The 25,498-nt window shown below is 41.1% G+C and overlaps 1 protein-coding gene across 2 annotated transcripts in view; it reads left to right on the top strand.

Annotated features, from left to right (window-relative positions):
- Positions 1-25,498, top strand: part of DNAH6 (dynein axonemal heavy chain 6) — a 127,069-nt gene that overhangs the window by 9,038 nt on the left and 92,533 nt on the right. Inside the window, exons 4-26 of one of the 2 annotated variants that reach the window (XM_080986641.1) lie at positions 37-287; positions 1,236-1,503; positions 2,794-2,928; positions 3,028-3,151; positions 4,339-4,483; positions 4,838-5,015; positions 5,966-6,082; positions 7,241-7,441; positions 7,622-7,742; positions 9,203-9,354; positions 11,011-11,163; positions 11,926-12,177; positions 13,750-13,878; positions 14,106-14,219; positions 14,711-14,854; positions 15,291-15,503; positions 16,742-16,834; positions 18,243-18,362; positions 19,027-19,207; positions 20,261-20,357; positions 21,494-21,689; positions 22,895-23,059; positions 23,478-23,591. In XM_080986641.1, the coding sequence (XP_080842767.1) occupies positions 37-287; positions 1,236-1,503; positions 2,794-2,928; positions 3,028-3,151; positions 4,339-4,483; positions 4,838-5,015; positions 5,966-6,082; positions 7,241-7,441; positions 7,622-7,742; positions 9,203-9,354; positions 11,011-11,163; positions 11,926-12,177; positions 13,750-13,878; positions 14,106-14,219; positions 14,711-14,854; positions 15,291-15,503; positions 16,742-16,834; positions 18,243-18,362; positions 19,027-19,207; positions 20,261-20,357; positions 21,494-21,689; positions 22,895-23,059; positions 23,478-23,591 (3,663 nt within the window). Of the gene's footprint in view, positions 1-36; positions 288-1,235; positions 1,504-2,793; positions 2,929-3,027; positions 3,152-4,338; positions 4,484-4,837; positions 5,016-5,965; positions 6,083-7,240; positions 7,442-7,621; positions 7,743-9,202; positions 9,355-11,010; positions 11,164-11,925; positions 12,178-13,749; positions 13,879-14,105; positions 14,220-14,710; positions 14,855-15,290; positions 15,504-16,741; positions 16,835-18,242; positions 18,363-19,026; positions 19,208-20,260; positions 20,358-21,493; positions 21,690-22,894; positions 23,060-23,477; positions 23,592-25,498 lie in introns of those variants that run through there. The other variant, XM_080986642.1, reaches the window with a different exon arrangement.

The raw sequence follows: 25,498 nt of genomic DNA, 5'->3' as shown, positions 1-25,498 counted from the left end.
TTCAAGTGAACAGTGATCTATACTTTCCTTTTACAGTTACTGAGTGACAAGGCGGCACGAGTTCCCACTCCTCCTAAACAGCCACGTGGTGTGGTAAAACTAAGTGCTTGCCTACCAAGTGCCTCTCCTGTTCGTAAATTTAAGGAACCAGAAGATGTTATTAAAGCTAATATTACAGAACCTCTCGAAATTGTAAGGATAATATGTCAGAACAAACATCTTGGATTCCTATACATGACTCCTGCAGTGCCTAGGTCATCAAATGAATATGATTGTTATAACCTGAAGTGAGTTGCTCAATTTATATTTTATTATGCTCAGTTTTAAATACAGTAATGTTAACTTTGATGCGAACTAAAAATTTACTTTATTACAATACCTGCCTCCTTTCTGATGCTGGCTAATTCTCTTGTGGTCTTTACTCAGTGGGGAGGGGGTATGAAGCCTAGCATATAGTGTACTGTTTGATTTATTTTTCTTATCTGATAGGTGTATTACTGAACTAACATCATGGATATTTTGATGGAATAATACTAATAATAAGGCCTTGCACTCACATTTTAAAGCTTGGCTTCTTTGCTCTCTTTTTTCTTTAGAAAGGGGAGAGTTGCTTTCAAACAGTTGGTCAATGGACCAATTAATTTGTACAGCTTAAGGGTTGATGTTGTTATTTTTAATTGCTTATTCTCTCTTCATGGTAAGGTCCCAGGGCAGGTTACAACAATATAAAAATACAATATTAAAATCAGTTAAAATAATATACAATCAGACGAATAGAGTGGATCCTAAAATGTATGTCTTGCCGATGCCAAGGTTGGGGTAAAGAGCTATGAATTTGGCATAAAGCCAGTGCTTTTTTTCTTTAAAAAATGTTTAGGGGTACTCTCATTTTCCTACTCATATTGAAATACTGCCCCTCAGTGAGGCCAAACTTAGATTCATAAAATGTTTAGGGGTATGCATACCCCTGCGTTCCCCCAGAAAAAAGCACTGCATACAGCAATAGTGATACAGTGATGATGCTAGGTGAACCTTTGTGGGGAGTAATTCCACAATTTAGAGAAAGTCATCTTCCAGGCTCCCATTCCCTGCGCTTATGAAATGGGTTGGATATAGCTGGAGGAGTTGTGCTTTCCCCCTCCCATTAATACAGAATTGGCAACAGGATAGGTGCAGTGGAGCGATAGGGAAACACCGATCTTGAGTTCTGTTAAATGTTTTCCTTTCTCTTTTAGAATCGTAACTTACGACTGCGTTAACAAAAATGACTACTACACGATTAGCCCGAATGCAGTTATTCACACGTATAACGGAGAGGTTGAATATCTGGAGCTTGAACGCTGGGAGCAGGAATATCTATATCACAGAGCACTTTCCAAAATTACTATATTCACTATATTTCGTAAATGGAAGGCCTTTAACGTATGGAGGAAACATGTCCGCTCCAAGACGATTCATTTTTACCGCAAAGCTCTACAGAAGAACTTATTCATTGTTAATGCTGTATGTATTTCAATTGTGGTGTGTGTGTGTGTGTGTGTGTGTGTGTGTGTGTATATATTTCTCCTGAAGTAATGCATATGAAGGACCTTGAACACTAAGTTAGACAATCTGTGGCAGAGCAACCACCACATTTCCTTCAATGCCCTGTAGCTCGCTGTGGTCTGCGTAGCTGGTGGGTATGTGTGGTTGGCTTAATTTGTTTCTTTCATGCACCTTTCCTCCTTCCTGGCAGGAGTATCTCATGAGAATCCCACCCCTGGAAGCAGGGAAAAGCAGCTTTCACCAACTACACCTTCTTTCAATCCCCATTGCGCCCCCCCACCCCCAAATCTGCTCATGAGAATCAGGTGACTTCCTGAACTGGCATAAGAGGCAGTGCAGAGGGCTAAAGGAGGAATGGGCAATAATTGCCTCCTGCTTTCAGCTGATATGATCCCCTGCTGGATCTCAATCCCGTTCATGAATGGAAAGGGACATCTAGTTAGGATCTAAGCTGTTTACTTCAATTGGAGAGAATTTAACGTCAGCTCTGGGGCTGTTGTGGCTCTGGGCCTATTTTGGAGGTATGTTGGAAGGATGAGGACTTTGAATTCCGTGGCTTCCCTGACACATACCAAACATACCTTATTCCTGGCCGCCACCATCAGTGGAACAGTGACTGGGGAAGCCTTCAGCAGTGGACCTCCATCGCCACTCATGGGCCTATAGCGTTCCCCTCAGCTGCCCTCCAAGGGAAGCAGATTATTTCTCTCCAAAGTTGTATATAAAATCAATTATAAGTTTTAAAATTATTTTTACAGAGGTTTTAATGCTAAACTACATTATGAAAATATATGCATGCTAAAATTATAATATATTGCAATTTTCCTGTTCCTGAGATAATTTGAAATTAGCATACCTTTGGTTACGTTATGCCAGACATAAATCAGTATAGAAAGTTGCTGAAGTTCGTAATCTAAAAAGTTATTCTTCCATTTACAGAAGGAGTTATTCTGTGAATGGAAGGGCCTTTGATACAGCAGATGTTAACAGAAAGTGAGGAGTTGAATTTCACAGATCCTTGTCCCTAGTAGCCCCCTCTGCTTTTCTTACTCTGTTCTGTAGTAGTTTTTGAGGGTGCTGCAGATGGAATGGAGAATTAACAAAGATCACCTGTCCTTAGTGGGTACTGTGGGTACCTATTCTGTACATGGTCTTCTGGAAACCCATTGTTTCAAAAAAAATGGCGATGCTAATAGAGTTTTAGGACTTTTGCTTTCGTCTCACTAACACTTTCTGACTATTTTACAGTGTCTGAGACCAGCAATACTTAACATCCAAGAAATGTGTTACCGGCTCAGCGATATGGCACTTTGCCAAATTGAAAAGGGCTATTTATATACCCTGATGGAATTTAAAGGTACTCAGTTCAGCCAGCTAAAAGATGTAAGTGGGTTTCATTGGTTCACTTTATCAAGATTTCATATAAATCTTTATTTCTTAGTTTTAATATCAATTATTCTCTACCTGCACTGTACCTTTCAGGTGGCAGCTCATCTGTCGGAGTTCAGGGAATTAGCTAAAGAAGTGGTTAGAGGTGCATGTCGAACTACGCTGCTCGAAGCTGGTTTCACTCCTGATGATTACTTTTATGCAACAGAAAGTACAGGTACAAAAGTGACATTTAAGAAACAATTTCAGGGTCCTTATTCTAGTTGCAAGGAATTAGTCCCAATTCAGACATAAATGAAATAAACTGCACAAGCTTTTTTACAATCCATTTAACAGTTCAAAATTTGACTTCCCCCTTTTTCTGCGGTTCCTTAAATTTATTTTTCATGCACATCCAAATTCATTTTATTTACTCATTTAATTATCTACTGTAAATATATGCTCTCATAAAGCTGCAGATTATTACAATAACCCTGCTAATGTTTTTATCTGTTTACAATTTATCTGTAAATATTCAATAAACCATTTCCATTTATGAAGAATTTGTTATCTTGATTTCTTATTCTTTGATCTTTGAGCTCATATGTTGTCTCTGTCTCTTCTTCAGACGTGTGAAGAGAAGATCAAACACTTGATTTTGAAATAATCATGGTTCCCCTTGACATCTGAATCTAGGGAACTGTGGTTAGTTAAAACATGCCAGGTTCAGATGGTGATATATCCCGGCTTGTTAAAAAACAATAGCATTAAGTAACTAGAGTTCCCCAGTTTGGCCTTAGCCAAACTGGAGTTTTTACCATAAAAGCAGATATTTCTACTCCTTGCAGCCATGCTGGAGCAATAGAAGGAGCATTTACGCCTGAGATCCGAGCAGGCTTGTTCATGTAAGGGTAAACTATGGAAAATGGAGTCATTGATGAATTGCAGCGAAGGGTATCACAGAATATTACAAAATTTAATGTCTAAGACTGAATATGTTAGGTTTGCCTCCAATTGCTACATAGGATTTTAGCAAACTTTCTTAATGGCATTGTACCAGATGTTGTTATATGTAGCAAATAATTCCTTCCCCCGCTCCTATGATCAACTGAGTGTGAGCGAAATGATTCTTATCACTGTAGAAATACAGTGGTACCTTGGGTTACATACGCTTCAGGTTACAGACTCCGCTAACCCAGAAATATACCTCGGGTTAAGAACTTTGCTTCAGGATGAGAACAGAAATCGTGCTCTGGCGGCGCAGCAGGAGGCCCCATTAGCTAAAGTGGTGCTTCAGGTTAAGAACAGTTTCAGGTTAAGTACGGAACTCCGGAACGAATTAAGTACTTAACCCGAGGTACCACTGTATTGGTTTAGCTTAGTACTTGAAATGGTTTCAGTAACATGTGCTTTTATTTCCTCCAGAACAGGTAACAATGGTAACAGGAAGACTAAATACTGGAAGTGCCATTATTCGTCGTTCTGACAAAGATCCTTATGGTGACCAAGCTGAAAAAATGACGTATACTGAACAGGCCAACAAAAGGGCTACTTGTGAAAGGCTGACATGGTTGGTATTTGGCTCTTTGCAGGTCCACGTGTAATAGTGAGCGCTCACACCTTCTTCGTGGGTGCCCTTTGCGGGACTGCACACAGCACCGCGGCCCCTTGGGACCCACCAGTTGGCTGGGCTGGCCTGCCTCCATGTGTTAGTCATTGGAGGTTCCTGCCAAACCTCAGTTAACCAATCAGCCCTGGCGGTCAGTATAAGAATGTATTTTAGTGGAAGTGCTTCTTGCAAGTGAGATGGCTGTAATCCTAAGTGTCTGTACAATCACAAATATATTCACTTTGCATTTACTCCTGGCAAAGTCTCAGTTTCAGTAAAAATGAAGGGCTCTGATACATTGTTCTTTCCTTCCAGCTTTATTCGTCTTGCTGACTACCTTATAGTGAACACTTTGCATGTCTTGGCAGTAAAATCTGTCACTGCTCTTCTGAATTATCTCACTGAAAAGTTGAAAAAGACACCTCCTGCAGACCTCATTCGGAAGTGGAATACGGAAGAAACGCCACCTGACGTTGCTGTTGTGGAAAAGAAGGTAAGGTCCGAGTTGTTTGAAACAGTTTGCTCCATCACATTGTCCATCGTCACTACAGTGGTACCTCGGGTTACATACGCTTCAGGTTACAGACTCCGCTAACCCAGAAATATACCTCGGGTTAAGAACTTTGCTTCAGGATGAGAACAGAAATCGTGTGGCGGCGGCACGACAGCAGTAGGAGGCCCCATTAGCTAAAGTGATGCTTCAGGTTAAGAACAGTTTCAGGTTAAGAACGGACCTCTGGAACGAATTAAGTTCTTAACCCGAGGTACCACTGTACTGGGTTCTATTCAGTATTGTGTTAGCAGAAGGAAGCTTGCATAACTAACCTTCCCTATCCCCTACTCTGCAAAATCACGCCAGTGCTAAACAATACAGTTTAAAGCTTCTCAACACGGGCTCAAACATAATCCCTGAAAGTTTTGATAAAAGAAGCAAGGATCTGCAACCCACGTAGACCAGCCACCAAACAAAACGGGCCTAGCCACTGCTGGAACCCTTGGGCAATGGTGAAACGCAGAGCATTGTTCTCTTCCCCTCTTCTTAGAACAGACTGTCACAAGCTCTTTTCCTCACTGACTGCAATCTTGACACATGTTAATTAATAAATGTTTTATTCTAATTCATACTGAGATGCAGTGATCTTTTGTCAATTTCCCCAAGTCATTAAGGGGTGTGTAAATAAAGTTTGATAATCCCTGTTGTCATTCAGCTATCTCCAGATTAAGATGCCCTCCCCTCCCCTCCCATCAACTTTACCTATTTGAGAATATACATATAATTAGCAAATTTGTGGACATTTGAGAATAGGGACATGACAATAACACTGTTGTGGGCTTTTCACCTACTTTTTCTTGTTGTCAGTGTGTTAGGCCAGAGAAAATGAAATCTTGTTTCTAACCTAAGAACTTATATTCATTTTCTGATTTTGGTTTGTTTTGTTTTAGGGAACTTCAGTGATTATAGGAGCGGAGGACGAAGAGTCACTTACTCCCATGTTTCTTCTAGAGCTAATTTTAGAGATCAATGCTCTGTTATTTGAACCAACTGTGGAGGATTACCAGGTTTAAGAATAATTTTACTTTACTTTAGATTGCAGTATGAAACTTGATTTGTCATCATAATCCTACTTTTGCACGCAGGATATAGCATTTGATTGGACATTGGGTCTGGGATGCATAGGGATCTCTCGGGTGAGCTTTTGATGGTCACGGTTCTTAGTTGGCCTGAAATCTGGCCCGGTGTTGCTGGGAATCCAGGGCAAAACAAAATGAGCAAGGCTCACCCATTATCAATTAACTGGATGATCCACATCTGGGTGCAGGTAAACAGGAATGGGGGTAACAGCACTGCAGAAGGAAGCATGTGAAGGGGCTTTCTATATAGTGACAGAGGCTGCAGAGAGGAGTGACCATGTAGCAAAGTTATCTGACTAGTATTCAGAGGCAGGAGTGCCAGCCTTCATACTGAAGGACCCATGGGGACCTCTTCGTAGACCTACCAGTTCTCCAGCGATGCAAAATAATGATGATCAGGGATCAGCAAGTCTTGGTTTGTTTCTGCCATGACCGGAGGCAGATTTAGGGGAGCACAACCAGTTCAGTCACACTGGGCACAGAGTCTCTAGAACGCTGCAATTATTATTTAGAATGGAGCACGAGAGGCGGAGGAGCGCCGAATTTGGGTGTCACACAGTGCACCACTGGAATTTGAGACCCCAAGATCCGCCACTGCCAAGACCCTCTCCTCCAGAGAGAGGGGGAAAGGGTTTTCTGATATTACACTGAGATTGAGACCCAGCGTAACTGTGGATATGAACTCCTCCCCAGCTGAGGAGAGGGATGTGGCACTTCCAGTATTGGAGACTGTATGCCTCTGAATACCAGAAAATGAGTGGGCTCATGACCTGCTTGCGTGATTCCCATAGGCAGTGCAACATAGTGCGTGGGAGAATGAGCTAAATACAAGAAACCCTATGGTTTGAATATTATCTATGTCATGAAGGCAACACACCTTCTCTCAGCCTGAGGCCCCTCTCCCACCTGCAGTGTGGGGATAACAATGCCTACCTTGTGGTATCGTTGTAAATATTGCAACAGTGGTGTGTAAAGAGCATTGAACACTTTAAAAACACTATACAAATACTAAGTATTGTTTTTCATTTTCAGATTCTTCCAGTACAACCAGCGTTTTTTATACATATCTTCTATTTTGCCCAACAGGATGGAATGTCAGACATTGTGAATCAGTTTCAGGCAACTGTGTTATCTGTTGCAAACCTTGTTCCTGATAGATATTTTGATGCTTTTACTCGCCCTGTTATTAACAACAAAATTGAAGAAAAAACATGTGGTGAAGGACCAAGCTTGGCAATAATGTTCAAAGATGATAGACATCTCCAGAACATTATCTCACAAATAAAGGTATAGACCACCTTTTGTGGAAGCCTATTTACATTCCTGTTCTCTGTTTGAAATGGCAAGCTGGTGCCACTCCCCATGTCAGCTTATGAGTAAATAAGCACCCCAACTTGCCACTTGTCCCTTATTGAATCTCTTGCCCTCAATATTATTATGATTAAATACTTTTCTGTTAATGTTTAGGAAACAATCTATTCAGGATTTGAAGCAGTCAACTTGTATGCATCTACTTTTGAAAAGTTTCGTTTATTTTTCAAAGAAAATGAAAGCCTTGATTTGGATGCTCTGAAGAAAGAAGAACCTGGTAAAATTTGTTTAATAGCTTGCTAGGTATTTTTGAAGCCGCTCAGTAGTTCATTCAGTGATCTGCTTAGCAGGCTGTATTATGCCAGCAAACATCCATGTAGTTTTCATAACGTTCCTGACGATGGATTCTTTAGACGTGATCTTCAGAAGAAATTTGTTCTGTTAGAGTGATCCTATATTTCTTATATGGGACACGGGTGGCACTGTGGGTTAAATCACAGAGCTAGGGCTTGCCGATCAGAAGGTCGGCGATTCGAATCCCCACGACGGGGTGAGCTCCCGTTGCTTGGTCCCAGCTCCTGCCAACCTAGCAGTTCGAAAACACAAAGTTCAAGTAGATAAATAGGTACCACTCCAGCGGGAAGGTACACGGTGTTTCCGTGTGCTGCTCTGGTTCACCAGAAGCGGCTTAGTCATGCTGGGCACATGACTTCCATACTGTACGCCGGCTCCCTTGGCCAGTAAAGCGAGATGTGTTATCCGCGACTGGACCTAACGGTCAGAGTTCCCTTTACCTTTATATTTCTTATACATGTCGTATGGTGAACCAGTTGTGATCTACTAACTATCTGTGAGCTACGAAATCCCTGTTTCAAATTGCAGCTTAATTATGAACTCACTAGGCAGCCTTAGGCAAGCTGTTATTCTCCCAGCCTTAGCCCATGAACCCAGTCCCTCTCAGGTAGAGGAAATCCTAACTGTACTCCTGCTTGTTCAGAGATAAGGTGCTTTTATTAAGAGTTGCTTTCCATTTCACCTTTTAGGCATCATTCTGGCAGGAGTTGCCCCCTGCTCCCAGAGCTTTTCTGTCCACTGTTATTTTGGCACTTAATGAACATGGAAAGGGAGTCACCATATTTTTTTTTAAATGTGGGGTTTGTGGAGGAGAGGTCGGCTAAGAGTATTTGCCCTAAGCTAAGTAGTGAACCCTGTTGCCAAGTGAGGCATGTGCCCCCTATTACATTTTCCCCCTCCTTTGCCCCTATAGCACTCGGGGAGCTTTCCTCTTGCTCTTTTCTACTTCTCATACCCATGCTAAGCACATGGAGCTGGGAGTTGTTCAAACTTTTTCTATGTTTCAACTTCATAATGTGCCAGGGCTACGAGGGGCTCCCCGCACACAAAAGGGATGAAGCTTTCTTAATTTGCACAAGCCCTGACTGTAGATCAAGTGGGAGGAGATAACTCATTCTGGATGCCCTCCACTCACCAATTAGAAGAAATATACATTCATGACAAGTTTTTATGTTGTGAACTTCCCTGAGATCTACAGATAAAGGACGATATACACATTTAATAAAATAATAAGTTCCTACCATTCCTCTTTTGCCAATGGGGTGATGGCAGTCAGGAAATTGCACCCACCCCGACTGAATATGGAAGACAACTGGGGAAATGTTTCTCTAAAGCACCTGAAAATGTAATGACAATATTACACATCTTGTCTATAATAAACAGATGTTAAATTCTTTGCCGAACAACTGGAGAAGTATCACAGACAACACAAAGAAGCTGTGGCCATTAAACAGAAGAGGAACATAGGCTTGTTCCTTATAGATGCACAAAAGCTGAAAGACAAACTGATTCCATCACCAAAGCGCTGTTTGGAGGTAAATCTATCAATTATTTTAATACCAAACTTGGGAGGCCTCATGCACATCAATTTGGCAGTGAAATGGTGCCGTACAAACATAAGATAGTGGCTTCTGCTTCCTCAGGTTATGGTTCAGATGTGTTGAAATACATTAGTTTGTAAATTAAAAACAAAAACAAAAGATGTTTGAAAACCTTAAAAGGCCTGATAAGAACTTGGCTATAATGACTTCCAGATTTGGAGAATACTGAGGACAGTTGAGCCACAGATTGCTGAAAATCACGGATGTCAGCTGAAAAAAACACAAACCACAGTGAAGAAAAAATAGTATAGGAATACAATAATCAGAAGACATTTGGCAAAACTATTAGTGACTAGAAACCTGGCAAAACTTAACACCAGCATAAGTTAAGCCAGTGTAGGCTACTCCTATTCCAAACTCTGTTCATGAGGAATTTGATTTACACTACCCTGTTTGCAGGCCATGTTCTATTGGGTTTCTATCTCACATGGCTGATCTGAAAGGGGTTTGGAATAGATGTCAGTCTCTCCTTGCCCTGTTTCCTCTTCCTGTTTTGGGAACTTGCACTGGGTTAAGTTCCACTTACTGAGCCCCAGGTGTGCTGGGGATGAGAGATTTAACTGACATATCTCTGGCTCAACTGAGTTGAAAGACCTATGCTGGCAGAGCCCCAACTGTGCCTGAGCTCAACCGGGAAAGATGCACCAAATTCAGAATCTCATCCTGGCTGATCATGGCTTTGCATTGCTTTGCTAGAGTTTTTTGTTAAGTTTTTTGTTTAGCACATGACATGGAAGAGGAGGGGACAGAGGGCGAAGAAAGAACTGGGGGCTCTTCCCATACTTTGGATGCCCTTTGGACCACTGTTTTTCCCCCAGGAGCTCTTCTCATTGTGAGACTGAGAGTTTGTATGGACCATGGGTGAGAACCCAGAGAGGAAGGGTGTGACAGAAGGAAAATGAATTGATATCAATTTTATATGTATTAGTAACTTTGTATGAGGGGACGTGGGTGGCGCTGTGGGTTAAACCACTGTGCCGCTTGGGCTTGCCAATAGATAGGTCGGCGGTTCGGATCCCCGTGACGGGGTGAGCTCCCATTGTTCGGTCCCAGCTCCTGCCAACCTAGCAGTTCGAAAGCACGCAATACAAGTAGATAAATAGGTACCCCTCCGGCGGGAAGGTAAACGGCATTTCCGTGCACTGCTCTGGTTTCGCCAGAAGCAGCTTAGTCATGCTGGCCACATGACCCGGAAAAACTGTCTGCGGAAGCAGACAAACGCTGGCTCCCTCGGCTTTTAAAGCAAGATGAGCATTACAACCCCAGAGTCGTTCGCAACTGGACATAATTGTCAGGGGTCCCTTTACCTTTAATTCTGTATGGATGTAACATTTTTATACATAACTGTATTTTGTAATATTTTTGTTTAAGTGGGCTGTTAATTGCTTCAGTTTTCTGTACACCACTTACAGACATTTTTAATATATTAAGTGGTACATCCCTGATGTAAATAAAAATAAAAATAAAAATAATGTATGTATTGCAAGGTGCAAAGTCTTGAGTAAGAAACTGATTCTTGTGAGTTAGACATCATTGCCCTGATGAAACATGCATTCTCTGCTGAAATTTTCATTATTTTTTTAATTCCAGGTTATCAATGGAATGCTTCCTGTAATTGCAAAGAAAAAAGTTACTGCCATTCTTGTTGAGGCAAATGATGCTAAATTTAAACTGGAGTTTTATCCATCTACAACAACAGAATATGTTTTTAGCTTGACGTTCCTTGATGAAATACAAGATCGGGTTAGTTCACTATAGTGCTCCTACTAGGTAGCATTTAACGTCTTGGAAAGTACTTATGACAACAGTGGAAAGGAATTGTGCTTTCCTTCCTTCCGGACTCATCTACCTACCTAGCTATATAGATAGTGCTCCATTCAATTTCCCTTATGAAATAAGAATGCTTCACATGGTATTGCATTTAATTTGAGACTGTGTATCTCCCCAAAATGTATGATTATTGCAGGTCATGATGAGTCCCTCCTGCCCTGCAAATAGCAGTGGTATTAGAAACTTACTAGTATAAGGAACTAGCAAAGTGCTCCCCATAAGGCTTGTATTATTGCATAGATACCTGCTGGATGCAATGTGTAGGTCCAGGTCACAAGTGTCAGGCAGGACCCTGCTTTCAGGGGGAAAGGCTAATATTTAGTTATATGGGAGAGCACCATTATGGTGGAAACTTAACCTACTTGACGTCTTTGGCAACTCTAGCCATTGCGAATCATCCCTGTCTCTGTCAGCATAGACCTTTCCTTTCTTCTACATATCCCTTTTCTGGATTCCAGTCTTTGGTCATATTTGAATGTCACAGAATGTTGGGACCGGGTAGGAAAAATTACTTACCTGTATACTATTTAAAAGAACCCGGAGTTGACTTTTGTGCCAGTTTTTCCTCTTGCTTTTAACGTAACATTTTGTGGCAATTTAGAATATTAGCACCGATATTGAAGATTTTCTGTGGAAGCACATTTTCAAAAGAATTAACTGATTTCCCCCCTTCAGATTGAAACACTTGAAGTTGACTCAAAAGTCGTAACCAAGATGTATCAGCTTATCGAACTCTATGCAGTGCCAACTCCTCCTGAAGATCTTGCTTTGTTTTCGAGTCTGAAACCATCCATCGTTGCTGTCCGAAATGCAATTGACAAATCTGTGGGTGAAAGAGATGCCAACATTGCTAGGTTCTGTCAGCTCCTAGACCTAGATGTTCAGGAACTAAATTTAGAAGTTAAAGAAGTCAAACACCTTGCTCAGGTATAGAAACAATTTTTTTTTTCATGTTTATATCCTATAGAATTGCCATTATGGATTTCTGGTATTGTTTACGAGTGATTTGCCACTACCAACATTCTCCAGCACTGTGCACTGAAAGTACAGTACGCGAGATCCCCAGCTGAGTAGCAGGCCACATGCTTCGATTGCAGAAGCCCAGGTTCAGTCGTTAGCACCTCCAAATAAAAGGAACTGTCAGATAAGCAAAGCTGGGAAAGACCCCTGCCTAGGAATCGGGAAAACCAATTCCAGCCAAAGTAGTCAGCAGTGGGTTTGTTGGATCAATGGACTTGGTATAAGACAGTTTTAGGTGTGTCAGGGGTCAACAAGAACGCCAAGGTTTATAACATTTATAACCAACAATGGTGTATTACACAAACCTCCAACAACTCATGCATTGCAGTGGAGGGATATTTGCCTTCTCCCTGATGGATTCTCCTCTTACCTGGACTAGGCATGTTTCACACTGTCCCCATTCTCAATGAACTGATGTTTTGTTTTGTGATCAGTGATCAGTATACCCATCACTCCATACAGTATTTATTTCTTAATACTAAAGATGTCACAAGCAACATCTGTACTTCACTCAGTCACAGTTACGTTTTTTATTTGTATTTTTATTGTTCTGTACATTGCATTGACTATAGCTGCTTGTTCTCTATTTTATACCTGTATTTTCTCTACGTCCCCCCTCCCCGAGAGGTTCGGAGGGTGACAACATGGGGACAGGCCTTTTCTGTGGTGGCTTCCCATCTGTGGAGTGCTCTGTCCAGAGGGACTCACCTGGCACTATCATTACATGGCCTTAGGCACTCGGCAAAAACATTCCTCTTTAACCAGGACTTTGGCCATTAAATAATCTATGGGGGAACTGTTATTATGGTCATTTTATTATTCTGTATTATGTGTATTGTGTTTTTATTACTATGCCACATAAATTATGTTTTTAATGTTGTTCACTGCCCTGGAATAAAGGGTGGTATATAAATCGAATGACTGAATAAATATTTTCAAAGCTCATTAGCCATAAATTAACTCCACAAAGTTCTCTGGATTATAGAGTAAGTGCTGTAATGGGCTTTGACATAATTTGAAATTCTATTTTATGAACTTGTGGTGTACAGAGAATGAAAGGAAAATATTCACGGCCCCAACATAACTAATAAATTTGAACGGAGGGTGTATTTTCAAAATGGCAAAAACTGAACAGCCAGCAACATGAGCTCTGCCCATTGACATGGAAAACCCAAAACACAGCAAAAGGGCACTTTAAACCCTTTTATTTCCTGTGAACAGTTACTGAGGTATTGGCCAAGCCCTCCACTATTAGCTTAGTTAAGCAACTATTTGCCTATGTATTAAAAGAGCAGTTAATATAGAGAAATGTTGCAGCAGAGATTAGAAAGGGTAAAAGGAACTCATTGCATATGCATAGCACCGCATGTTAGAGATCATATGCTCTACTGGATTTAACTGTAATAGTTTGATATGCAGCGCTTCTATTTAAACTTTTATGAAAGCTAAATGGTAAAGCAACTTCTTGATTTTTAACAGGATCCTCAGATTTTGGATATAGCTACAGACCAGGAAAGAGTGAAACAAGTTCTAGCAGAGCTGCAAACTATTCTTGATGAGCTACAGAAACGTGCATTTACGTATAAATCCTATCAGAAGAATTTCAAGGTGAATTGGTTTCCAATTCCATGTCTGTTGGGAGGATGAAATGGGTGTGGGGAGAGAATGAGCCCTGTCTATCTATATCTATAGTTATATCTATGTTTATATCTATGTCTAGGGCTATATCTAAGGTATTTTCTTCAAGGATATGATAGAAAATAGCCTTATTCTGTATATTATAAAATGACTGTTATTATTGTTATTGTTATTTACACCCTACCCTTCACTCTAAGGTGGAAATGACAAGATTTGATGCTTTGGAGGAAGTTTGTGCAGAGCTGAAATTGAAACAACTGTTATGGGATTCTCTGTCTGAATGGTCAGTACTTGAAGACGAGTGGATGGAGGTAAATTGCATGCATTGCTCTTGAGATGATCAAGTATAAAGAACCTGCACTACAATTATGAATATTGTTTTTAAAAAGATTTGGGGGGTTTTGTAGTGAGATGGCTATTTATGTGTTGAGTAAGTAAAAGGCAGTAGTTATTTACAAATGAGGCAGATCTGCTCTCCCGGCACTGATGTTGCTGGGGAGCAGTGAGGTCAGGGCCACATGATGGATCTGTGTGGTACACTATATTAGGCCTGAGAAAGCAGAATATATGAGTTGTTCTCTAAAGCTGCAAAGTTTACACACATTCAGTTGGTAATAAGTACCATTGAATAGAGTCAAGTTTACTTCTGACTAAATAGATGTAGGAACTTAGCTTTTTTGTGCCTGTCATGCTTGGTATTGATTTAACTCCCTCCCTTTATTCTGAAAGAAATATCTTACAATAAACAAATTGAGTTTTCCTCATAGACTAAGCAATCCTTTTGTATACTCTCTTTCCACAGGCTAAATTCGATAGCTTGGATCCAGAAAACCTGAATTCTCAAGTTTCCAAGTATGCCAAATTTGTCAATCAGCTGGAAAAGGGCTTGCCACCTAATAATGTTGTGCCGCTGCTTAAGGAGAAAGTGGAGAGAATGAAAGAAAAGGTACAACTGACTTCCATGTGTATTTCAAGGGAGAAAATATGCAATTTTGTTAAGGATCCCTTTCAAATGAACATTTCAGATTGCATCTTACTTATAACATCATCATGCAACCTAAAACAAAATGGAAGAGTTGTCAAAATGAATAGTGTAATAAGGCCAAAAGGTTACAGGCCATTTCATTAGTATAAATATCTATCTAGACTAGAGTTTTTGGAATCACTCAGCCATCCTCTGATGGGGCCTTTTTGTTTCTCTAGTCTTCTTGGTTCCTTATAAAAATCATAGGTTTATATAATAGTGCAACAAGATTATGACGTGCCACAGAGACTACTTGTGCAACACGTGTTATCGTGAAAGTATAGGCAGTTTGTTGATCATCTGCGCATTTTTAACAAGAAAAAGTTAAACTAAAATTCTGTGCACCTTACTCTTTCAGGTTCCTGCCATCACAGACCTTAGAAACCCTTGTTTGAGACCCAGGCACTGGGCTATTATAGAACAAATAGTTGGTGCACAGCTGATAGATATGGAAAACCCGCTAACCTTAGAGAGACTCGTTCAGATCAATGCTTTTGACTACTCTCAGGAGATTCAAGATGTTTCTGGACAAGCTTCAGGAGAAGCTTCCCTGGAGGCAATTCTCAGAAAGGTACTTTTTAATCAGATGCTTTAAACACCCCCCCACACACCTACCCAGTGTGGTGTAGTGGTTAAGAGTGGTAGACTCGTAATCTGGTGAACCAGGTTCGCATCCCCGCTCCTCCATATGCAGCTGCTGGGTGACCTTGGGCTAGTCACACTTCTCTGAAGTCTCTCAGCCCCACTCACCTCACAGAGTGTTTGTTGTGGGGGAGGAAGGGAAAGGAGATTGTTAGCTGCTTTGAGACCCCTTAGGGTAGTGATAAAGCAGGATATCAAATCCAAACTCTTCTTCTTCTTCTTCTTCTTCTTCTTCTTCTTCTTCTTCTTCTTCTCCTCCACACCCACTTGGACTGACGACAAGTAAATAAATTGTCTATTTCATTTACTGAATCCTTGATTCAGAGCACACTTACTGAACTCTCTGGGCCATTGCCACCATTTGCAGAGACTGGTGCAGCTCATGTGCCTGACAAGGCTGTGATGGACCTGGAGTGTTGTGTTTTCCCCATGAATAAATAGCTTGGGTTGGCTGACATGGAGCAGCCTCTGCTAAAGTAGTGAAGAATACAGGGGATAGCAGGAGAACAGAGGGGTAGCGTACACAGAGGGAAAAGGGACAGTTTTGTTGTTGTTTTGAAGTACAGAGGAGGCACAAAGTGTCAATATAATCACATTAATGAGACAAACACAGGCAAAAAAAACGACATGATGCTATTTGAAAAGAAAACAAAACTAACAGAAATGTTAAAGGGAAAACAGAGAAGAGCTAAGGTAAACTAAGTAAGTTGGCTAAGTAAGGCAAAATGCACTGAAGCAAAGAGCAGAAAACACACACAAAGTACATAAATCATAAAGAGAAAACACACTGGCCTGAGGAGAACAAGAAATGATGGAGAGCCAAGAAAACCAAGTCTGCTTCAATGAAGGCAGAAAACAGAACTGGGTTACCTTAACAATTGTTTTTCTTGTTTCAACCACTAGTGGGAAACAGATCCCAACCTGGCGACCTTCTATGCTAATTAGAAAAAGGCCATTTGCTTCTTTCAGTTCTGTTAATAATGAATAAATTTTGCTTGGTATAGAAAATATGTGAAGAACAGATTTTCAGTAGACGTTGCAAATACCAGGGTATTGGGATGCCCCGTTTTACTGGTTTGAATAAATAAACTGAGTAAACTGCTGGTTTAACTCAGTTTATCAAACTTATTTTCAATGCTAATATAAACTGACTTTCCCCCCCACCAGGTGGATGATTCTTGGAAATTGACAGAATTCATTGTTCTTCCTCATCGCGATTCAAAAGATGTTTTTATCCTGGGTGGCACAGATGACATTCAGGTTAGGAACTGCTTTTAAAGCTGTCAGTTTTAAAGCTCATAATTTTACAGAACTCTCTTGAGTAGTGCCCATAAGACCCAAAAATGCTTCAAAATCATATATTTGTGTTTCAGCAGGTTTTTTAATTTTTTAATTTTAATTTTAATTTATGACAAGATATGGTATGGTTTTTCACAAGTAAAGCAGGGTTTTTCAAAACTTCCAGCAACAGAGTGCAATGTGTTGGTGCGAGGCAGGGAAGAGTTTTAGTCCCTTCCTCTACAGACTCCCATTTTTAAAATAGAGCCATTTTACTGCCTGCTTTGTATGTGAATAGTGCATATATATGGGGGGGGGGGGGGAGAAGTATTTACAGCAGCCTCATCACACCTAGTTTGGCTTGTTCAAATCAGTGGGACAGATATGAGTATGTTCTTAGCTCTCTGGTTGAAATTCCTGGGCTTACAAGTGCTTAAATTTGCCATGATCAAATGGTTTGTGCTTAGTAACTTCAGTTCCAGCTCTAAACACTGGCTGGCATCATGAGCCAACATACGAAGATATCATGTCCCTATGGCATCATCATCAGTATTAGTATTAGTATCACTCCACCCATTTGACTGGGTTGCCCCAGCCACCCTAGGCAGCTTCCAACCAATTGTAAAAGCATAATAAAGCATCAAGCATTAAAAACTTCCCTATACAGGGCAACATACTTTGACATTGCTATGCTGGCCAAACACACTATGGCACAACAGAACAATTTCATGTGCACGTACAAAGCATTTGGACTAGCATGAAGTTGATTTCTGCCATGTCTGTCCAACACTACATGCCTAAAATCTGGTATTAAATTTTTAATATTGATATTCCCATGTCAAGTAGAAGTAACAGAATGGGCTTGCCCCACTAAACAAGCTATGTTGACACAAATCACTATTTTGTTGCAACTGCACACATCTATTATGATTGGGATTCAAGTTTTGATTTCATTAACAGACCTGTTGCAGAGACTTTGTTTAAGTATGAAAGTGTTTTACTTAAGTGTTACATTTTAATATTGCAAAAAAACTTTATTAGTTTCTGGTCTGCAACAATAGGAAGCTGCAACATATCTTTTCTGGAGTTGGTGGCTCTCCATATAGATATGAAAGTCTATCCATGGACTGGCATTTCTAAGAGATTATATGGGGAGGAGTTCATTTCCTGTGGTTTTGAAAAGATTAGGGCTGCAACTTTAATTGATTTAACCAGTAGATCAGTCAACCAACACTTTAGCTGGGAAACTAGTCTGGGCTAATTTTAATTGGTGAGAACACATTTTAATTGGTGAGACTGAGAGAACAATTTTCATACCTTGTATTTAGCCATTTACTGCTGGGAACTCAGTTGTCAAAATTGAGAATTCTGTTTATTGTTTTCCTTCAAGGTCATTCTAGATGACAGTATGATCAATGTGGCAACAATAGCATCTTCACGATACGTAGGCCCTCTCAAGGCGCGAGTTGATGAATGGCAAAAGCAACTCTCTTTATTCAGTCAGACGTTGGTGAGTGTCACCTTATTTAAAAACATGCTCATTGCCTTTAGTGTTAGCAATAAAAGAGGAAAAGTAATCTTGGAATATGTTACTGTTTCTTAGAAGTTACCCTTTACCTTTGACAAGAGAGTGTTTAAATATCAACTTGGTGATAGTAACATACCTGCATAGGAAGGATTATTGATGATCATGTAATTCATATCCATCTATAGAAGCAATATTGATTCTTTATGGTTTATTCAGTAATGGCCTGCAAAAGCATGTAAGTAGGACAGCAACAGTGTTTGCAAAAGACACTGAATTATTTAAAACTGCGAAGAGTTAACAGAAAAGTGTGAAAGTGCTGTTTGGAGATTATACTGAAGTGGCAGCTGCAGCTCAGCATTGATGTTTGCAGGGGGTGGGGGGAGAATCATCCCAATTTTACTTATAAAATGTGGTGTTCAGATTTTTTTTTTTTTGCTTCTACAAATTAGTTGTATGTTGTTGGAGGAATGATGAATAGTACTTCTCTAAAAACATCAATATAGCATATTGCAGCCTTCAAAAAGGATACCAGAATAGAAGAGATTATTTAGGAACAGGATAGAAATGTGTTCCAGAGAACAACGACACCTTGACATTCTTGTAATTGTCTTTATTGCCCTGATCCACTACCCCCTGTGTGATGTAGGAAGAATGGCTGACATGCCAGAGAAACTGGCTCTATCTGGAAAGCATTTTCAGTGCTCCTGATATTCAAAGGCAGCTGCCTGCAGAAGCAAAGATGTTCCTGCAGGTGGACAAGTCATGGAAAGAAATTATGAGAAAAGTTAATCGTCTGCCTAATGCCCTCCGAGCAGCTACTCAGCCAGGTATTAATAGATCTAAAATTTGTATTATGCTTGACCATAACAAAACAATGTTATGTATAGCTGGAAAATGCAAATCACACCTACTGTATCTTAAGCTTGTAGTATGATTTCAAAAGCCATTTGCTGCAATGCCTGAGGCCCATACAAACACACACACACACACACACACACACACACACACTTCTCAGGTTGTCCTTCTGTATTCGTATTTCATTTGACTGATGCTTATGTATTGCTTAATGTAGGGTCTATTTTCAGGGTTTATTTTATTCCTGCCATTTTGCCTTCTTTGCTTATATACAACTTTCTTCTGACGTTTTGGCCTGGTTCGCACATAACACTAAGCCATGATTTGCTTAACAAACCATGAGTTAACCACAAGTTGTCCCACAGATTGTCCAACAAACCATGGCTTGTTTCTCCAAGGTTTGGCTTGCTTTCCAGCTGTTCCGACACTTGTGCCTTTGTAGCTTAAACAGCTGGATTTCAAAGGTAGTATATAAAGTTGGAAGCTTTTCTATACAGTGGTACCTCGGGTTACATACACTTCAGGTTACGGACTCCGCTAACCCAGAAATAGTACATCGGGGTAAGAACTTTGCTTCAGGATGAGAACAGAAATTGTGCTCCAATGACATGGCGGCAGCAGGAGGCCCCATTAGCTAAAGTGGTGCTTCAGGTTAAGAACAGTTTCAGGTTAAGAACAGACCTCCAGAACGAATTAAGTTCTTAACCCGAGGTACCACTGTATATTACAAACCATCTTTACCTTTTTTTCATCCCAATAAACACACACACACACTCTCTATTTTCACTGTTAATGCTTACTAAATTAATGTTTCTGCAGAGGTGGTGAATGTATGGCAAACCTTCCTCTTGTACCTAAAGACAGGAAACACAGGTCTTTGTCCATTAGACACTCCCCCAATCTGTTTCCTGCCTTGGCCTGGAGCAGTTGTTTTTTATTCCTTCCTACTGTCTACTCCTTGTTAGGTTTGTTACACATTCTATTTTCACAGTGCAAGTTTATTAATTATTGTTTCTTTGATACAGGCCTTTTGGAGTCCTTCCAGAATAACAATGCACTTCTTGATCAAATTCAGAAGTGCCTGGAAGCTTATTTGGAATCTAAGAGAGTAATCTTCCCCAGGTTAGTTAAGAATCAATAAGAATATAATTAAACCATCTACACTCTGGGTGATATCCAACTGCAATGTCCAATGGACTTCTGCTACCACAATAAGACCTTCCCTTCCTCTCCTACCCATGAAGCCACACTCAGGGCTAGGGGACTCCCTGGAGCAGATTTTTATGGGGTGGGGGGAGGCTGCTACAGGGAGGAAGAGAGAAAAGGGAATGTTGGATGTTGCATAAATCTTTATTCAGTATAATCTTAGAGGTGAAATCCCATCAGAATTAAGCACATTTGAATCCCATAGACTTATATGGAAGTGTTAAGTCTTAACTTTGGATGGATCTTATTTGTAGCTTTTTGATTTAAACCACGGGTGGTGAACCTGTGGCTCTTCAGATGTTTTTGAACTCCAGTTCCCATCATAGGCCATCCTGGCTAGGGCTGATGGGAGATGAAGTCCAGCAACATCTAAAGGGTCACATATTCCCCATCCTTGATTTAAACGACGGAATAATGCAAGTTCTGTCTTGGAAGTTGTGTGTGTCCAGGTGGGTTTGGCGCCTCTTGAGGGAAGGAACTTTGTAGCTTCAAAGGAAGTGGTTGGCTTTCACTTCCCTTGAAGCACTTCCTGTCTTCATCTAGAGCAGATGACCTGAATGTATTTCTTATCTCCTGTCTCCTCCTACTCAGGTTTGGGTTTGTGCTATTTCACTGTTCATGTCTGTAGTGGGCAAGGAAGGTCCTTTGTGATCCTTTTTGCCTCAAGCTTTTCTTAAGTTCCTATATTTATTTCTTGAAACCGCCTTTATTTTTCTGTTGATTATCTGTCTGTTTTATAATTCAAGCCTTCTACTTCCTCATCATGCTCCTCTTGGTTTTAGTCCCACTTATTCCGTGCCCATGACTGTTTTGTTACTGTGCTTGTTGAAATAATGCACAACTTAATTACTTAATCCACAGGCTTTTAAAAATAAATTTATAGAAAAGCATGTTTTACAGAAATGAATGAAATTTCTTTAAGACAAATGAAGTCAGCTGCCTCAAATTATCCTCACAACTTCAGTGTAGAATATAGTTTGAAATTTAGCAGATGAAAATACTTCTGAAAAAATAGTTGCATTTTTAACACTTTCAAAATTATCTACAAACAGATTTTACTTTTTATCCAATGATGAGCTCTTGGAGATTTTGGCTCAGACTCGCAATCCTCAAGCTGTTCAGCCTCACTTAAGGAAGTGCTTTGATTCAATTGCTAAACTAGAATTTGCCTATATGGCTCCAGCCGAAGGAGAAGAAAAGGTTCTTACCAATGATATTTTAGCAATGCTGTCACCTGAAGGTGAGAGGGTAAGCAATTATTTAACTCAAGCAAAATGCCTCTGTGTGTGTGTGTGTGTGTGTGTGTGAGAGAGAGAGAGAGAGAGAGAGAGAGAGAAGTTCTTTACAGCAGGAAGTGTTATGTGGGGAAGGTGGGAAGAGTTTTGCTCCTCTGTATGTAATGCATACACATTATGATAAGATGAATTTTATGACTTGCCATGAGCAAGCAGCATAACAGTGTGTGCTTCTGAATCACTCCGCTTTTATTCCACCCTGCCTGGGGCTGTGAGCAGCAAACCTTGATTTAGCGTGATGTGTGAACCAGTCCAGTCCTTGTGGCTTTTCTCCAAATAAACCATAAGTAGTAAACTTAAGAATCAACCTTACCTTCCGCTCATGGTTTTTTTGGCAAGAAGCAAACCACAAGTTTCATTGATTGTTGCTCCCAGGGCAGAGCAAAACAGGAACATCATTTTTGTTTATGATAAGCCATAACCCATAGTTTGCCATGATGGTTTATGGAACCAGCTCACTGATCAACTCCTGCCCCGAAACCTATGTCCCCACTGAGGAGGAACATGTGGATCCAGAATTGACCTCCACAGTCACTTACTGACTCACTGTTAAGACCGTGTTCATGGAAGACGATCTTACTCGGCTATGAATGATCGCCAAAGAAGAAGAAGAAGAAGAAGATGACACTCCTGTAGAATCTGTGTCTGTGACCCAGGCAGCCTAGGGTCAAGTGTGGGGGAAGGTTTACCTGTCATTGCAGTGCCATCTCCATCTCCAACATTTTAGTTTTCCCCATAGGAGAGAATGGCAAAAGTTCACTTGTGCGAGATAAAGTAAGTAAACCCACACCCTGTCCTTAGCAACCCCTGCTTTGGATATCCTCGCTTCATAGCTCCCCCTCTTTGTCTGCATAGCCCCATCTTGGATTCAATTTATTGGTTGCACCAGAATGCTGTGAAATGTGGGAGAGTTGCCTCTTGCTTTCCGTTCTGCTCAGTTCACTACCTGATAGTTGCAATGTTTATAATTCACGGTATAGGATTATTAGTGTTTCCTAGATTTATTCTGTATTTTATATATATTTGAAATAATAAAAATACATTGCATAAAGGTGTATTATTCATTGTGTCTTTAATCAGTTAAGGAGAAATCAGTTAAGATACATTAAAAAAAGCACCAAGTTACCCTCATAGTAAGTGCAAGACTTGCCTTTCTAGGTTGGCTTAGGGAAAGGACTTAAAGCCAGGGGAAATGTTGAAGACTGGCTTGGTAAAGTTGAAGAAGCAATGTTCGCTTCCCTTCGCCGCCTGAGCAAAGCTGCCATTGCTGATTATCAGACGAAGGAGAGAGTACATTGGGTTGTCGCTGGACATCCTTCTCAGGTAACCAGGCTCAGTTACTGCTTTATGGTGTGTGGGGGGGAGAGCTTTCTTTCTTAGTCTTGAGGACATACTGGTTCTTTCAGCTGGTTATGGGCTTAAAGTTCAGTATATCTCCAAAGTATCTTCTACTTGGAGCTTACCTGGTTACTTAATGCTGCTGCTTTTATAGTGGACCAGAGCTGGGAACCATTTGACACAGACCAAGACTATCACCTTCCTGCATGAGCCCTCTTGAAATCGATGGGAGCCATGCAAAATAGTTGTTCTACAAGAGCACTAAGCAGGAAGATGCTTGTGGAACAGAAATTCGAAGGGGATTTATGCAATTAAAGGAGGAGCACAGTGTTAATGAAAGCAGTTCCCAGCTGTGGATGCCTCTACCTTTATTCTGCCCTGTTTTTGCTTTGTTTTTACATAGGTTGTGCTGACCATTTCTCAGCTCATGTGGTGCCGTGATCTGACTCAGTGTTTAGAAGGAGAGGAACAGGATCATTTAGAAGCTTTGGAAGAATTTGAAAAGGAAAACTTTGAAGTTAGTGTTCATACGGGGGGGGGGGGGGCGTGTTTGAAACTGATCGTATGGAGCTGTTTGACATAATTTTAATTAACTGTCCCGGGTAGCAGTTTCCACATGAGAGCGCAACCCTAACTGCCCTCTCGTGTTGAGGAGTGAAGGTTTTTTTGGATTAGGGGGCCCTTGAGAGGCAATGGCTTGACCTCCCCCACCACGCCCAAGAATAGGGATATGCTTTGGCAGTGGGGAGGTAGGGGCAACTAGTGAGAGGGGGCTGAGTGGAGTGTGCAGTGATACAGGTGGAACACATGGTTAGGAAGGGTGGAGGTAATGGAGGAATGAGGAGGGGACACTGGGAGCTGGCCATGATGCTGCTCAGGCAGATGCTGCATAGGTTTCCACCTGCTGGCCTCCGCTGGTGGAGAGAAGTGCCACTGGTGGGGATGGGGGCCCTGATGTGGTGGGGGCCCTATGGGAAACTACTGCCCATAGTATCCTGGAGCTGGCATTGCAGCACAACAAAAATATGCCCCCACCTCCTTTCTGCCCTGGTCAGTCTGGTACTCTCCTTCTCCTGCTGCTCCCTGGCTATAGTTAGGATCTCTCTGTCTATTGCAGCAAAACCAGCAGTGTCTTGTGGCACCTTAAAGATGAACAAATGTATTATGGAAGGGGTCAGCAAGGCTTACGTTGCCTGGGCCGGTTCACTCCTGCGGAGATCGCTCCATGGACCGGATCACATCTGCGCAGATGTGATTTCCAATACCGCAGAAGCAAGTCCCTGCCCTGCACTGCGCCAGTTTAGCACAGCGTGTGGGGCTCGCCGAGCAGTCTGCTTGGTTCGGGGGCCATTTAAACGACCCCCGTGGGCTACTTGTGGCCCATGGACCGCAGGTTGCTGACCCCTGTATTATGGTGTAAGTTTTTATGCCATCAGGTTCATCCAGTGGTATCCTGAGTTTCTGGTATGTGTGTGTACACACACACACACACACACACACACACACACACCTTGCAATGGATTAGCCAGTTAACACACAAAGTATGATTAAACTCAGTTTTCCTGGATAATGCCTTTTTCTCACTAGACACCTTTTATCGGTTTAGTGCCCACGTGTGATGTTTTTAATGCAAAGTAAAGTGATGTTGGGTGATATTTCAAAAAATATGTATTTTTCATTCCGAAACTATTCTTTCAAATTGGAATGCAGCTCTTGGCTCAAAGAGCCATTGACTTACTCAGAATAACAACACTTTATCTCTCCATAACATCTAATCTCTTTCAATATTCTGTCCCTCCCATCCTTAAATATGTAAGTGCTGACTTTTCTTTGAAATTGTTCTTCCTGTCTGTTGCTGTTGTCTGTTTTTCTCTGGTTAGGGCTTCTTTCTACTTCCCAGACAGTAAGGGGTCATATTGTGAATGTGATATCAAACCACTATGCCAGTCAATCTGAGTTGGCTATGTCCTGACATCACAGATAGCTAACAAAGCCTGGTCAGAGTGACAGCAGTGCTTCCTTAATAGGCGTTGCAATGATCTTTTAAAAAATGGTCGAAATAGGATTAACACGGGGCTGGCTTTTCCATTAGACAGAGTGAGTTTGGCCACCCCTTGTGGTAGAAGTTGGACACGGAGTGGTGGCAAGATGTTGGAAGACAGCTTGCCTGTACCTCCTAAGCTGGTCTGCTGATCTCAGGAGGATGCTGTCTTATCATTCAGCTGCTAATCCAGTCATCTTCTATTTCTGAAATGGGGGCAGCATCTTGTCCTTTGCCTTGGGCAGTAAAATGTTTTTACCTGACCCCGGATGCACTTGCCATTGCTGACGAAAATATTCGTAACCACCTTCTCCCCCTTTTGGAACAAATCTACTTACATTAGCAGTAGATACAGCACTTTCATTTTGAAACGTTACTATCTT

Source organism: Podarcis pityusensis (genome assembly GCF_964106645.2).
Source record: "Podarcis pityusensis genome assembly, chromosome: 17".
Lineage (NCBI taxonomy): Eukaryota > Metazoa > Chordata > Lepidosauria > Squamata > Lacertidae > Podarcis > Podarcis pityusensis.
The sequence above is the reverse complement of the archived record's forward strand: the minus strand, read 5'-3'. Positions and strand labels throughout refer to the sequence as shown.